General features: G+C 36.8%; 1 protein-coding gene across 3 annotated transcripts in view; it reads right to left on the bottom strand.

Annotated features, from left to right (window-relative positions):
• LOC106672527 (protein expanded) overlaps window positions 1-13,103 on the bottom strand; it is a 54,720-nt gene that overhangs the window by 1,301 nt on the left and 40,316 nt on the right. For 2 of the 3 annotated variants that reach the window (XM_014404048.2, XM_014404049.2), the window contains exons 5-13: window positions 10,009-10,088; window positions 2,891-3,077; window positions 2,573-2,809; window positions 2,437-2,502; window positions 2,208-2,379; window positions 1,980-2,138; window positions 1,651-1,916; window positions 1,362-1,581; window positions 65-1,293 (exon numbers count right to left, since the gene is read on the bottom strand). In XM_014404048.2, coding sequence (XP_014259534.1) covers window positions 65-1,293; window positions 1,362-1,581; window positions 1,651-1,916; window positions 1,980-2,138; window positions 2,208-2,379; window positions 2,437-2,502; window positions 2,573-2,809; window positions 2,891-3,077; window positions 10,009-10,088 — 2,616 coding nt within the window. Of the gene's footprint in view, window positions 1-64; window positions 1,294-1,361; window positions 1,582-1,650; window positions 1,917-1,979; window positions 2,139-2,207; window positions 2,380-2,436; window positions 2,503-2,572; window positions 2,810-2,890; window positions 3,078-6,426; window positions 6,525-10,008; window positions 10,089-13,103 lie in introns of those variants that run through there. The other variant, XM_024227300.1, reaches the window with a different exon arrangement.

Raw genomic sequence — 13,103 nt, 5'->3', positions numbered from 1 at the left:
CTGAAACATTCAACAGTTTAATGTAACATGTTCTAATAAAATACTTTGCCTCATGAACACTTACAGATATTTCTGACGTAGGGACTGGAGGCGGTGGTCTTCTGTATTTGCTTCGGTCAACCGTCAGCCTTTCACAGCTGAGAATGTTATCATGTGACACTGTTCTGTGAAAAGATGGAGGCATGGCAAGAGGAGGAATCGGTTGATGAATAGGATCAAATCGAAGGCTATGTGTCGATGAGGAGGAGTAACTAGCTGCTGCTGAATACAATGGAGAACTAGACAGAAAGGATTGAGGATAGTAGTCAGATAGATTTTGGTTTGAAGCGAATTTGTTATGTGATAGTTTATTATAAATCGGAAGGTATCCACTCGCTACTGCAACATTAGGGGTGCTTCTGTACATAATGTTCTTACTGCTTGGGTAAGGTGGTGGTGGTGTTTGCCTGTAGCCTAAAGCAACTTTAGAGTCTATATATTCTTGTTTAGAAATAGCAGGATCTTGCATAGGGTACATTACATAATCTGCATCAGAGTAAAGCTGTTGCTTGAACTGCTCGATCTGTGAACGAGTCACTTGGCTTGTGTAAACTGTTGAAAGATTTGGCCTTGGGGGAGGCGGTGGTGGTTGTCGTGAATGGAGAAGATGCGTTTGTGGATGGTATTGTTGCAAATATGACCCTCTAACATCCAAGTAGTTGTTACTGCCGACAATTGGAATCATGTTGGAATTTAACTTCATTCTTGCTGAAGGGTCAAATCTTGGATTTGGGTGAGAGAAACTATGGCTTTGGTGAAGATACCCATGGTGACTTGGCAACATATTCATCTGAGGTTTTGGTGTCAGAAATCTAGTGGCAGAGTCATCAGAACTGGGCGATGGCAAAGAATTCAATGGGTGTAACATGTTCGACATATACTGGTACTGTTGTGGAATCATAATCTGAGGAAGCATGTTTTGTGAATAATAGAAATCTCTACTTTGTAGCTTGGGTGGCTCTAGCACCACATAATTTTGAGTCTTGTCCGAATCTCCTCGTGGGGGAGGAATGGGTGGTGGTGGAATAGGAGGAGGTGGCAATGTCACGTAATCAGAACAAGAATCTAATGTTGAGCTAACAGTTGCCCTTGTTGGATAAATTCCCCTTCTTGGTTTAGGACTCCGATGTACTATAAGATTGGATAATTCTTCAGCACTCAGCAAATTTCCTCTTCCTGCATCAGATGGATCAGATCCATCGCCATGAAAGCTGCCAGTATTACTCACAAGTGAGCCTGAACGTGATCTCTGACCTGTTATTACAAAAAACATTAACATACTGCTTTGCAATGTAAGAATAAGTACAGCTAAATTGACAAACCTTGAGATTCAAGGCCAATCCCACTGCTGCTTGCTACAGTTTCTACAACTGTATGAGTATCACAACTTCCATCCAGAGTATAAACTCCAGAGCTAGCATGAACTGATTGTACTGAATAGTCCAATTCACAGGTCTCAGACAATGCTGAATGCTGAGCTGTGTGGCTGTAGCCAAGTTCCAAACTTGATGTAACACTTTCACATCTTGGGACCATTCCTCCCTGAAAAATAAACTATTACTAAAAATCTGTGTTTAACCAATTAAATTATTATATAGTATTAAAATATACCGAGTTCATATTGTCAACAGATTGTTGTTGTTTTTGTATGACAACTGTCGAAGCTGAACTTGAACACTGTGAACCATCTGTTGTTGCAGATGTCATGGTGACTACATTGATGTTGCAATTATCCACAGTGTCTACCACTGGCTTTACGTCAAGTGTAGTCTGTGGAACAGGAGAATTCTGGCTACTCTCACAAAGGTGTGCAAGTGCCAGAGATTCTACAGATGGTGCTGGTGGAGAGTTTATCATTATTTCCAACTCTAAATCGTCTATAAAATATAATATTTTGGGTAATGGTAAAGTTGGAAATGGAATAGTGATTAGCAATTTACCTTCACTTTCATCTAGACTGTGGACCCTGTCAGACACAATTCCAGATGTTGTGGTTGACGAAGTAGAGGAAATAACGGATATCCTCTGCTCACCCGTCCCACCATACCGATTAGAATATTTTCCAATTTCCATTGGCCACTCTCGACATTGTTTTCTTTCTGTTTACAAAGAAAAAACATCATTAAAATGACATTAAATATTAAAACACAATATTATTTTGGACAAACCTGATTCTTCTCGTCCTCGTACTTGAGCAAGTCTTGGTTGTACTGCCATGCTATACTGATGTGTAACTTTGCACAGGGAAAGGAGATGTTTACTTTTTTCGTCACTACTAGCATAATAAATAAACTTTTCGCTTGAAGCCCAATTTGCTCCCCTTATTTCAAATTTTTTTCTCTGTAAGACAGCTTTTATAAGCAAACATTGAACATGAAAATAAAAGATAAAACTTACATCAAAACAGAGTTTTCCAATATCATTCCATAAAAAGTTACCACTGAGAGGTTTTTGAGAATTTTCCTAAAAAAGAAAATATAAATTAGCACGCAGAATGACAGTAAATCAGGGAATTCAAAATGTATCATTATACCTGGTATAATTCTATTCCACGAGTGCAAATTGCCAGTACAACATTTCCAGGAGGTGTTTCATGCTTGGATGATCGTAGTCTATAGAGGTGGGTGTTATGTGGTATGGCAGAGGTGTCAAGAGAAGAGGCTTCTCTTATGTACTGCACTCTCGCTTGCGTCTTTGTCAGTCCAGAATTGGCCCTGTGGAGCGAGGCTATGGTGTGGCTCAGTCTCGAGCCCCCACAGGAATTGACTAACTGTACCATCAGAAATGTAAAAATTATATCCTTTCTTCTCTCAATTCAGTTTAATAGAAACATCTTATTTTCAAATCTTACTTGTTGTGGGAGGTAGTTCTGTGGTTTGGTATAGAAGTCAGGATGGGAAGAGTCACCGTGCTGAGCCTGTAATGCCAGGCCTGCAAGGATGAACAGCGCCTGATGGGAAACTGATGGATGAAACATACCCCTCTCCAAGACGTTACCCATGATCTGGGTGAAGTAATGTTCAATTGAGGTTTCATCCCTAATAAAAATTTAATTTACTTTAAAAATAATAAAAAATTATACAAAGAGAATTATATATAGTAAAAAAATAAATAAATAAAATTTTAAAAAAATTGCATTTGGGGCTGGGTAGTAATTGCGGAGTTTTGTTATTTCTGGTCTTCATGTGCTTTTTATTGATCAAATACTTCGTCAGGTCAGCCTTTTTGTCTTTCAAAATTTGTAAGGTGGGTCTGTTATGCAAAAACACGATTTCTCATGGTCTGGGAAAATTTGTCCAAGAATCCAGAGCCTTTAAGTGTGTTTGAACGTAAGACATACAACTGAGGCATAAGTCCCTGATGTACAAACTTGTGGGGTTATCAGAATTTAGTTTATACTAAGTAAATTTGGTTATTTAAATTTACAACATGCACCCTTTAGAGTACATCTTTGATGTGGTGCTGACTCATTTTAAATACCAAACCTTTGCAATTTATTTTAACAGATGTATTTCCAGTCAGATAGAAGTGAGCGTTTTCTTTCCACTTTCCTTCCTGAAGTTAAAAAAAAAGTATACTGTATTTTGGGCAACATTAACGAAAGATGCATAGCCTGATCACATTTCGAATGGTTAACCGATTTTTCCTGCTCAATCTTTCATCTGTAAACAGATAAAAGACAAGAATCGTTCAGTTTAGAACGCTCACAATTATTGTGCTTATTTTATATGTATGTTAAACTTTTAGGATTTTCTTTTATTTAACTTTAATTATTAATGTTTAAACCAAGGAGGAATGAGGAGAAAACGATGTTTGATGACTACATGTCAATGACCATAAATCCTCCTGTGTGGAATGTGTTGAAGACGACGTCATAAGCAAACGAAATGAAGGAGAATATACCCAAGGCTATGCAGATGACATTGTTAATAAGGGGAAAATTCCCCTCAGCATTAAAAGAGCTAACCAGAAGAGCACTGAACATGGTAGAGCAATGGTGCTCACCACGGGGATTTTAAGCAAAGCCCTAAATAACCACACTATTTGCATTAACCAGTAAAAAAGACATGGTCTCTGTTTCTGTAATGAAATACTGCAGTTAAAAACAAGGTTTAATACTTACAAGGTTTAAAATCTTTGATAAGAAATCAACCTCGATCCTTCACCTGTAGCACATCATAACACAAAGCAATATATCGCTAATGACAACTAGAAGAACTCTAGGCAATATTGGAGACTAAAACCGAAAATGGCCCATTGGCTATATACGAGTATATAGGACTCAAAGTATCATAATTCTGACTAATCTGGTGAACGAAAGCACAGCAAAAACAATCTAACCAAACATTAGGCAGTAAACAAAGACGTATGTATCACATGGGCAACTACCCCGCTAATTGCCCTAGAAATACTGCTAGAACTACCTCATTGGCGATATTTATGCATGGAGAAGCAAGGAAAAGTTTATTTAGGCCCCAGAAACAATTGAATTGGATGGAAATTAAATATTTCGGGCACAGAAAAGTAAATAATAAAATCAGACACCCATTCTTAGAAATGGGGAATAACTGTATGATCCTGGAAATACTTTTTACAACAGCCTACAAAGAAGAATTCAGGAAGAAATTGTTGTCGGAAACATTAAAAAGAGCAGGTGTTAAGGTGTCGGCGGAATAACTAACAAAGCAACAACTTCCCTCTACTACAGTTACCGGTGTTACCAACATTCATTTTATAAATTATTTTGCCAATAGAAATCAGATACAATGATTTTGTATTTAGTGACTCGTAGTTCTGTGGCCCTGAAAAGGGCCGGCGTTGTTTCGTAACGCCGTGTGAGTGGCGCCATTGGTGGTGGTCTGTGACCGTTGTCTGAGGTCCGGGGGCCGTGAGTCAGTTGACTTCACAGAGGCCGAAGGTACTCGAGTGCAGCAATTAGCCGAGAGAAGCAGTTGGCGTTTATAGCTAAGTTGGCTGTGTTTAGAAGGCGAGAATCAGGCTAATGCTGCGAGTACCCTTGCTGTCGTCGGCGGTGTTCCATTAGTGATTTGTGAGAGCTCGTCGGGTTGACGAGTCTGCTGTCATTGTTGATTAGTGATGGGTAAGAATTCGTCGGGCTGAACATTCCATAAGTGGTAGTGGCATCTAGCGAAAACGTGGTAACTACAAGTGGCCACTACATGGTGGTCCCAAAACAAACGAAGGAAACAGATTAGGCGTTTCTTGTTTAAGCCCAAAAACTCATTAAGGAAGTTCACCACGGCCTTTAAAGCCACTATCACTTTCGCCTTAGAAAATCTAAAAAGTGGATACATGGACAGAAAAATCCTCAAAAGATCAAATAACCAAGCAGCTATTAAAGCATTAGCATGTAAAAAAATAGTTATATCAAATGCATCCCAACATCTTTAAAACACAACAACCTGATGATATCTTGGGTATAGGGACAAAAGGAATTTAGGGTAACGAAAAGGCAGATAAACTGGCCAGAGGAGGGCCTGCACTACCGTGTAAGCCCTGAACCTATTCTTGGGATAACAAAAACAAATAGAATTCTCCATCACAGAATGATCGAAAAAAGAAAAAATTGGATAAACTCTAGAAGTGCTAGTAAGCATGCATTAACACAACCCTTACCAAGACTGCCAAACTCCAAACTCGAAGAAGTAATATGACTATATACTAGTCACTGGCCTCTGAGAAAACATCTTCACAACGTGGGTATATTCAATGATGACCCCATTTGTACGTTATGCAATGAGGTTGAAGAAACAACCACCCATATTATCTTAGATGCGAAGCAACCGCTCAATGGAGATATGTCTGGGATACAAAGAAACCCAGTGAATTGTAGCAACGACAGTCAAGCTCTAGTACTATCTAGGAGAAGGATCGAGTCATGTGCTCTGAATTAAGGAACTAGGAAAGTACAATATGCTACAGTGCTTGAGAAACAAAAAACTCCAACTTCCTAGTATCCATGTACATCATCATGACTACAAATTATTATTTAGAAGTGTTCTCAAATGTTGTTGGATTTTGGGGTATTTATAAAACTATGAACGTGGTGCCAGTGGGCGGCAATTTCACCTTCGTTCATTCCATGCGACAATACACCCAAGTCTTCTTTTATTCGGGCAATTTATGCCTTGTAACTGAATATTTAACACCCGATATCGACCGGCCGGTTAAAGTCAAAACCGGAATCGAGCACGGGCCCACGGGGCAAGAAACATTTGAAATTGGATAACCATGAAGGATAAGGGGCAATTTGCTTTGGCAGTACGGATTCTATCAGCAATCGAACACGCCGATGGAAATGATTTTATGAAAAATAAATGGTTCAGTCGACTGCATACTGTAAAATCGATGATATCGCTTACGTACCGTACCCTGTACATGATATTTACAAATCCAGCACGTCTGACTATTTTAGAAGCCTGATCAATTGAAACAACGACCGTATTTCATTATTTTCTCTTTCTGATATGTAAATGTTTATATTCCAAATCGTGTTGATCATCCAGCAGGTCATCAACAACCGCTTTAAACAGCTGTAACAGTAATAAACAGTAGTATAGTTTTGAAATTTATGTAGTTTGTATAAATTTTTAATTTTTGGCCTATTTCCACACATTTTTGTTATATTGTAACGTAGAAAGTCGAAATGTGAGATATTTTCATTGACCCTGAAGTAGGTTTTCAAATATGTCAATTATCTTCAAATAATCGTGATAAATTGTTCGCAATCGGTTATTAATGATACTAGGAGATTGGCGTTATCTCGGAAAAGAACTCTAAATTGACCAATCCTGAAGTATTTGGTATATATATATATATATGTGTGTGTGTGTGTGTGTGTGTGTGTGTGTGAGTTTTAGATGATAAGTTGGTCGTTTCCGTTCCTATTACGAGTCCTATCCTCGCCATTTTGGTTTCAAGCGTGTTTCGGCAATTGGATATGTTAAGTTGTGGATTTGTATTCCAAAATATTGTTTAATTTTTTTTCCTATGTATATGCTTTGCACTTGCATCGAAAGAAAAAAAATTATCAGAAACATATTTACACCAATTAGTTCAAAAGTTATGATATATAGAATTTTCAAATCTATTTGAACTTTTACCAAGTCAATTTTAAATTTGTATACTTTTGCAAATCAAATATAGCCCTTTCAAGTCAGACAGTGACCTTTTCCATATGAGTCGAAAACCTTTCAAAGCACACATTGAGTAGGTTACATTTGACATGGGAATTGTTTCAACTCGTATGCAAAAGGTTATATTTGATTTGGAATGGTTTCAACTCAACTCATATGGAAAAGGTTACATTTCACTTGGAAATGGTTTCAACTCACATAAAAAAGGTTACATTTGATTGCAAATGGTTTCAACTCATATGGAAAAGGTTACATTTGACTTGGAAATGGTTTCAACTCATATGGTAAAGGTTACATTTGTCTTAGAAATGGTTTTACTGCATATGGGAAATGTTACAGTTGAGTTGGAATTAGTTTCAACTCATGCGGAAAGGGTTACATGTGACCTTGAAAGGACTACTCTTGACTTCGGAAAGGTTCAAATAGACTTGGAAATGCTGTACATGTGGCCAAAACTTTGGACGAAAATCAAACACGTACTTATAACATTCTTCCCTTGCCTCCACCTTTTTTTACATATTTGATTCTCAAATTGATTTTGTTAACGTAAGCAGCAATGTTGAGTGCTGAAGGGGAACCATGCCCTGAAAGAACTTATAGGTGTAGCCAAGTTGTCGATCATTGTAAAAAATAGGCCAATTACGACTCGACGGCATTGTCAAAAAAATATCGAAACACTCGACATCAAATCGAGATTAATAACAAGACGGCCATGATATTAACTGTGGAATTTCTCACAAGGCAAAAAAGCAGACTGGGCCGCAATTAAAAAGCGAGACATTTACACAAAGGAATTCCTAGTCCTTGGCTGGCCCAAGGACCCAATTTCGACTTTCCGACCTATTCTTTCGGAACCGCATGCCTCCTCGAAAGGGGTGCCCTTTTGTCCAAATTTTTTGAAAAATCCAACAAACGAACGACAACGGTTCACAGGATCGTAAATAACCGGTCTTCCAAAGAGGGACAAGCGTCTAAGAAATTTATTGCTTTCAGTTCCACTTCCTCCTACCTCACCCCACAGACAGCGAACGAAATTGGTTAAAAAAAGTTTCATCGAGCTAAATGGTGAGTTGTGATAATGTTGAATTCTTATAGGTATAATGGAATAATGTTGAAATAATTCGTATACATTTAGATTAAAACATGTAAGAAATCATTCGTCGTCATCATCATCTTTACGATGCGGTTCGATCATTCATTCTTATGCATTATTGAATTATTACATGTAAAACATGCATGAAACCTAGCTTTTATTTAATTAATAATCTTAATTTATTTATCACAGTCAATACCCTTCAACAATTGCAATCAAAAATGGAACAAGACGGCAGTACTTCTAAATAACTGTTGTCAGTACGTAGGGAAAAATACCAGTGCCAACTGATTACTGATTTATATAAGCTAAAATCTGCACGCGCATGTACATATGCGCTCGCCTGTACGGTATTGGGCCTATTACTACTCGCAGTTCACCAGCAGGCCTCAAGAAGCACCAATCCGAGGTGTTGGTAGTCCGGGTTCAGAACTCGGGCTAACCGTCCAGCTACCGAGGTTGGGCTCTGGGTGTTATCAACATCTAGGCCATTTTAGCACCCTGTTACTAAATCGATTCGCACTGTTCTTTAACATTCTTTTACAAACCATTCACTCTGTTAGGGTGGTGGAGTACTCGATATTACTCATCCGTTATACCTCTTATATAACTAACCTAATCAAGGGTCAATAGTGAACGCAATATTCCTCTAGACCTTCTCACACTACATATTCACGCTAATAAATATATTCACCAACTCACGCTATGGTCACAAAACTATTATTACTATATACGATACAATAAAATATTTCCTACAAGAATCTAAAAAGGGGGTCCATCGCTGCCGTACTCAAGTACAATTATCTATCGGGTGGCATTCCCACGCGCTCTCTATATGGAGCCAAGACGTTGAACCCTTTAATTACCTGGGAGACGTCGAGCAACCTTTCCCTACACGCCGGACACACGAGGGGTCCAAACGTAAGTTTCCATGTGTCAACCTCACATGGCCTATTTTTAATCAAGTGAGGATACTCTTCTTCTACGAGTCATTTTCTCCGAGGGCCACCTATCAACAGTGCTTTTGAAACGCGAGAGCTTCTCCGATCCGACCTACAAACCGCTAACAATCTAGAAAATAATAATATTATTATATAATTTAAAAACAAATTAAAATGTTTATCTAAAACCTTGGCGAATTTTTTAAGAATTTCTTCATCTTTCGCCTAGTATTTTTAAATTTAATTTTATAATTTTTTCCTTCAGTGGATTTGTTTGATAGCATTGTTTTGAAATAATTTACATTTATTCATATTAGTAAACTCTACAGTATATTTTTCATTCCTTTTTTAACTTTTATAAAGAGTACATTGTAAAAGGTGAGGTACAAGAAAATCTTGTTTGTAGATTTGTTCAAATAAATGTTTCTGTCTTCTTGTCTTGTGAGAAAAAAGAAACTTATAAACCAACTCATTTGCGTTTTTCCCATACGTATGTCCCCCACAATTCAATGGCATCACGTCTTTTGTTGAGTGGTAGGGAGGCTATAGCTTGTAAACCTTTGTTCTGAGAGAGGGAATAAAATATAAAAATCGTAATCAGAGGAATCTCATCTCTTACGACTTTGGAATTCCATTGCCATCTTTACGACTCCACCTTATTCAAGGCTTTTCTCAAACAAAAATAGCACGGATTTCTTCTGGGTTATTTCTCCTTCGCCAATGACGAATGCTACATTTATCAGACATCAACCGTAACATAGCACAATGAAATACTCACTGAAGAAGAAGAGGGCTTTCCACATAGAACTGCACTTGAAAGAAAAACTCTAACAACGGCTTCCCATTGTTATCCAGGCCCTGTGAACAGAAATTAAAGCGGTATTAATAGACGGCTATTAAACAAACCTTAGCTGTGAATAAACATAGTAGTGAAGGAGGAAAAAATCAGAAAAGATCCGTGTCAGGGCATCCGGGGCCTTGGGATGGCAAGTATGCGAAAAACGAAGGCTATTGTTCGCAATGTATAGTTCAGATTGCAAACGTGGGTAAAAATAGTACATAAACTTGTACGTTCTTAAATTAGCATTACGCAATGATTCGAAAGACATTGAATTGGTAAGGCTTGATTGGAAAAAGATGATTTTGATCATTTTGTATTAATTATTTATAATATAAGTAACAACCTCAGTTCTCTTGCCATTACGATTATCAGGATTGTACTGTCAAAAGAATGTCAGTAAGTTTTGGTTAGTATATTTCAAGTACGGTCGCTTCCATTTGTTCCTGTACCCTCAAAATTTTCAAAATGTGACAGTTGATGTTGTTGTATGTGTTTTGTCGTTAATCGACAAAAACGTAATTGCCGTGTAGATTCTTCCTTACAATATTGTATTTCGCTGAATGTTGCAAGGGCTGTACAACTTTTACATTTTTTTTAAATAAATACATATTAAACTATAAATTGATATACAAAATTGGCTCGGAATAAGTTTCATTGAAAGCTTAACAAAAATGTTCCTCATGAATGTGATAATAAGGCACCTTATGGTTTTGTCATGTGCGAATTTTAATAACATTTATTACAATCTTATTTGTTAAGGATCTAAAAATTAAAATTCAGTTATTCAATCACCGCCAAAAACAAGCCACAGTAACGTTCTTCAATTATTCTGGATATTATGTGACAATGTAAAAAATTAATATATTAAAAATAAAATAAATCTACAAAAAGAAACATTTCTACACCATCGATATGAGCCAAACTAACCTGCAAAAATCCTAATCCTAACTATGATTCATACACCCTCGTCTGAATTTTTCTCCAAATGTTTTTCATTAAACAATGATTCATTAAACCAATTGGAAAAATTATTATAGCAAAGTAGGAGATAAACGGAAAATGTATAGTTTCAAATATTTTTTGGGTAAGCAGCCTTAATGAATATTGTGCAAATAAAGTAGCTCGTGGAAAAAATTTATGATATTTATATGACAAATTATGACGAGTTATATCAGTGTTTAATCAGTATTCATATTTACATACCATCATCGGTAATTTTTCCAGAATCCCAACTTGTTAAAACCTGGTTCAAATGAATATTAATCACCAAAAATTTGTATTCGATTATAGAATTATTGATTTTTTTGGATCGTTGTTGCGAGAATAAACGCAGAAACTTCTGTTGGATTCAGACATATCATATGTTAACCGACCTATTTAATATGAAACCTATTTAATCATAAGTCTATATTGTATTTGTCAAAATATTTTATTTTCCCATATTGTTTTGTCAAAATATATGAGGCAATACGATCTAAGACCGAATCTGAACCTTTGTATATATATCATATATATATTCATTTTTGTATAAAATTGATACTAATGAAAATAGTTTATAATTAAAACATAATTAGTCAATTATTACATATTTAAAAGACTGCTATCTTTACTTAACTATTCGAAACGAATTTGGCTATTTTTCATCTACCCCTTAAAATTGATGATTTTTTAGTAGTAAACAAACTAAATGTAATACAATAGAAATTTGGTAAACTTACTGAGAACAAGCTGTCCCATTTAAATTATTTTGTTCTACATTATCTTTTACTATTTTTTTCTCAAAATAATGGATTCAATTACAGCAAACAAATAATAAAATAAATATATTCCAATGTAAGATGCTTTAGGCCACGTATCACGAGCACTGTCGATAGGTGGTCCATGGAGGACCTATTTCTTAGAAGAAAAGTCATCCTCACTCCGTTAAAGGCAGTCCATGCGAGGTTGACAAGCGGGCACTAACATTTGGGCCGAAGCCCGCTTATGTGTCCGGCATGAGGCTCTATATAGAGAGCACGTAGAAATGCCACCGGATATGAAAATTATGGTTGAGCACAGGGTTCCCTGTTCCTATTCTTGGAGGAAATTGAGTTGTTTTATTGATTATACCACTGATATTTTTATACCCGCTTGCATGTATTAAGAGAAAATATCCTGTTCATTCATTAGCGTGAATGTGCAGTGTGAGAGCGTCTATGAAATATTGAGTACCCACAGACCCTCAATTAGGTTATTTATATAGGTCCAAAGAGTAATGGAGGAATACTCTACCATGACCTAGCTGTTGGTAGCCTAAACTCTGCTGGACGGATAACTCCGAGGTTTGACCCCGAACTGCCAACGATCCGGGTAGGTGATGTCGAGATCTGCCGTTAATTTATTGTAAATTACACCAAAGCTGTAATTGCTGGTAGTATGCGAGAAGTGATAGGCTCAACTACTATACATAAATACTATACTGTATATGTACCCAAATGCGAGCACAAATTTGACCATGTATTAAGCAGTACTCAGTAAAAGTATTTATGTATCATCACTATTTATATATTACTGTAAGCCATAAGTTATTTCTTTTCAAATTTTTAAGACGGGGAGGAGAAAAGGAACAATGGAAATAAAAACGATGCTCTTTACCAGGGGGAAGAACGGTCAGAGGCACACGTCGGTATGTGTTAATCCCACTTTTCTCCTGAATTCTTTCATCGACGGCCGAGAGGTCGGATGCATAAAGGCCGATACGTAAGGCTATTTTTTAAAATCGCTTCACGACCGCGGAACGGCATCTGTCCGATAAAATAAAATTTCATTGTTAATAACTGCTCTTTTGAAGACGAGTCGTACCAAATTGTAAGAAATCTTGGAATATTAGGAAATTATCTTGAGCAATAATAGCACCAATTAGTCAGCATACACACTAAAAAGGCAAAGTTTGATAAGTGATAGACAACTATTTTTAATTTTTATAAGGGTGAAATTTATAACTTTGGAAGTGACATATTTTTCCGCACTTATTTTGGTTCATTTGTTTTTCT

Source organism: Cimex lectularius, unplaced genomic scaffold (assembly GCF_000648675.2).
Source record: "Cimex lectularius strain Harlan isolate CLEC.00 unplaced genomic scaffold, Clec_2.1 scaffold130, whole genome shotgun sequence".
In the NCBI taxonomy this organism is placed as follows: domain Eukaryota; kingdom Metazoa; phylum Arthropoda; class Insecta; order Hemiptera; family Cimicidae; genus Cimex; species Cimex lectularius.
Note: the sequence above shows the minus strand (reverse complement) of the source record. Positions and strands in the feature narration are given on the sequence as shown.